This window comes from Takifugu flavidus, chromosome 7 (genome assembly GCF_003711565.1).
Source record: "Takifugu flavidus isolate HTHZ2018 chromosome 7, ASM371156v2, whole genome shotgun sequence".
NCBI lineage: Eukaryota > Metazoa > Chordata > Actinopteri > Tetraodontiformes > Tetraodontidae > Takifugu > Takifugu flavidus.
The window spans coordinates 16,444,150-16,446,649 of record NC_079526.1 but is presented as its reverse complement, the minus strand read 5'-3'; the positions used below and the strand labels follow the sequence as shown (position 1 = coordinate 16,446,649).

The 2,500-nt window shown below is 51.3% G+C and overlaps 1 protein-coding gene across 1 annotated transcript in view; it reads right to left on the bottom strand.

The window, feature by feature from the left end:
* LOC130529084 (tensin-3-like) overlaps positions 1-2,500 on the bottom strand; it is a 20,712-nt gene that overhangs the window by 2,208 nt on the left and 16,004 nt on the right. Inside the window, exons 19-26 of the mRNA XM_057038979.1 lie at positions 2,116-2,263; positions 1,608-2,035; positions 1,405-1,488; positions 1,212-1,343; positions 1,041-1,136; positions 540-617; positions 161-407; positions 1-53 (exon numbers count right to left, since the gene is read on the bottom strand). The exon at positions 1-53 is cut by the window's left edge and continues 16 nt beyond it. Of these exons, the coding sequence (XP_056894959.1) occupies positions 1-53; positions 161-407; positions 540-617; positions 1,041-1,136; positions 1,212-1,343; positions 1,405-1,488; positions 1,608-2,035; positions 2,116-2,263 (1,266 nt within the window). The remainder of the gene's footprint in view (positions 54-160; positions 408-539; positions 618-1,040; positions 1,137-1,211; positions 1,344-1,404; positions 1,489-1,607; positions 2,036-2,115; positions 2,264-2,500) is intronic.

Here is a 2,500-nt window from a genome sequence, read left to right as displayed (position 1 = left end):
CCAGAGAGCAGAAGATGACGGTACTGACGGCGTAATGTCTCCGGAAGAACAACCTGCAGGAGGACAGTTGCTGTCAAGCGTGTGTGTGTGTGTGTGTGTGTGTGTGTGTGTGTGTGTGTTGTGTGTGTGTGTGTGTGTGTGTGTGTGTGTGAAACCTCACTTCCTCTGGTTGTCCGTTAGCGTGATCCCCTGAGCCGACACCTTAAAGTGAACAACAGTAGATTGTGGCGGCGGGTCCATGGAGATGGTCAGTGTGGTGGCCTTCTGAACCGCCTGGTGTCCCGTCAGGGACTCCAGCGCCACAGAGCCCAGGTACCAGACGTTGCACGCCGCTCCCTGCCTGAGGAGTTCAGCTGCCGAGTTCGCCGCCGTCACTGAAGGTTTTTCATTCAGGTCCAACATCGGATCTACATGACAGAAACCTGGTGACACCATGGCAAAAGCGAGTACTGTATAATGCACACACACACACACACACACACACACACACACACACACCACACACACACACACACACACACACACACACACACACACACCTCTGTCAGGCAGGATGAGTTTGCAAGGCAGAGCCAGCGGGGTGATGGAGTGTTGACAGACCAGAGCTGTCAGACTTCCTGTCAGAAACGTTACAAATATTTTAAAGTTGAAAAAGAAACTCCCCATTCTGTCCAGCGGGGGGCAGCACACAATAAAAAATGGCTTCATTTCTATGAGCGTGTGTGTGTGTGTGTGTGTGTGAGTGTGTGTGTGTGTGTGTGTGTGTGTGTGTGTGTGTGTGTCACTGGCCTAACTGCGGTTTGAGTATTTTTACTGGTTCAAAACGTTTTTGGGTGTTTTCTCTTTTCGTTCCTTACAGATTTGGATGGAGGGATGAGAACGAGATAGTTATAAATAGAATCATGTGTTTTGCTGTATTTCTGTAGAGTCAAACTAGTAAAAATGCTGTGATTTCTCCAGCTATTTTCATACATATCCAATGTGAGCTGATATTAAAATCCAGTCCCAGTTACTGGTCATGAAAGTTGTGTTGGTCTCACCGAAATAGGGCTCGTTGGGGCAGCCTTTGAGCCGAACCCCCCTCTGTGTGCACTCGATCAGGAAGTGTCTCACCAGCTCGCTGGCCAGATCGCCCCCTGCAGAGGAACAGGAACTACTTTACAGACATTTATTGACTCTAGAGTCCACCTGAAGATGAAAGAGCAGCCCACCCTTTTTACTCTGCTGTAAAACAGAGGGAGGAGGTGTAGCGACCTTCATGGCCAAACCGTACGCCCCCCGGAACGAATGGCTGTCCCTGACGATGAAGGCTCCCGGCTCTTTGTCCTTCAGAACTGCGATGGCTATCACACAGTCGAAGTTTAAATCACCATGTTTGGCACAAGAGAGCATTTTAACAAGTACCTTGGTCTCTGGAGATGTCAGGCTTGTACCAGAACTTTGAGGTGTCCTGCACAAACTTCACGGCTTCCGTTTTGCTGCCAAAATCTAGTGGAAAGATCAAATGTTTGATGTTGCTCAAACGTTATCCGATCGTAATTTGAATATTTCAGTCAAAACTCCAATGAAAGGAGCTTATTCGTGAGCTCATTCTCTGGACCTTCTACCTGCTCCAGGTGATGGGACTCCACTGACTCCTCTGGGGGAGTCAGGACTCATGGGGGAGGAGAAGGGGAGGCTGCTGCTGCTGTGAGGACTTGAAGACCCACTCAGAGAAGGTGAGTGGGAGAGAAGCTCTCTACTCTCACTGCCTCTCCTCTTTTCAGGGAGCACTGGGGGGGGGCCCTTTTGCCCCACGCCGAGGTTCAGGCCTTTGAGGTCCTCCACGGCCTCCAGCAGGCTGTGCTCCAGGCTGCCGTTCCCCAGCAACAACAAGGGCAAGTCTGTGCTATTCATCTCCCTGTGCAACCCCAGACCTCTAGTCAGGCCTCTGAAGGCCCCCCGGGGAGAGCTGCTGGCATTAGGGGTGCTGACGGAAAGAAGAGGAGACGACTGGGGGGTTGGAATCCGGTCATGCCACGAAGGGGGGGTGGCACTGCAGGCGAGAACAAAGTTTTAAAAGCACCCACAAATTTCTGAGCAAAAGTTTCAAGAGCTGTATGTGGGAGGACCTACCTGTCTGTGGGTGGGACGGAACTTTCTGATGACACCGAACACATGGACCCAAGGCTCCTCTGACGGGGGCCAGGGGCGACTTCTGCTCCGAGCAGGCCTCCCTCTGTGGATCCACTGTGGTTAGGGCTGTCCAGAAAACTCCTGGAGTCTGAAAAAACCCACCAATCCTCTCAAATCCGCCCATAAATCCGCCCATAAATCAGCAGACTTCCTGTTGTCAGTGGGATTATACCAACATCATTGTGAAGCAGCGGGGAGGAACCTAACTGGCCGCCTGTTTCAGGACTATCTGACATGAAGCTGGAAGGTGTTGCATGCTTGTGAGGGCTGGTGTCACACAGCAGTTTATGGAGTAATTCCAAGGACCAGATTACAGCTCAAACCA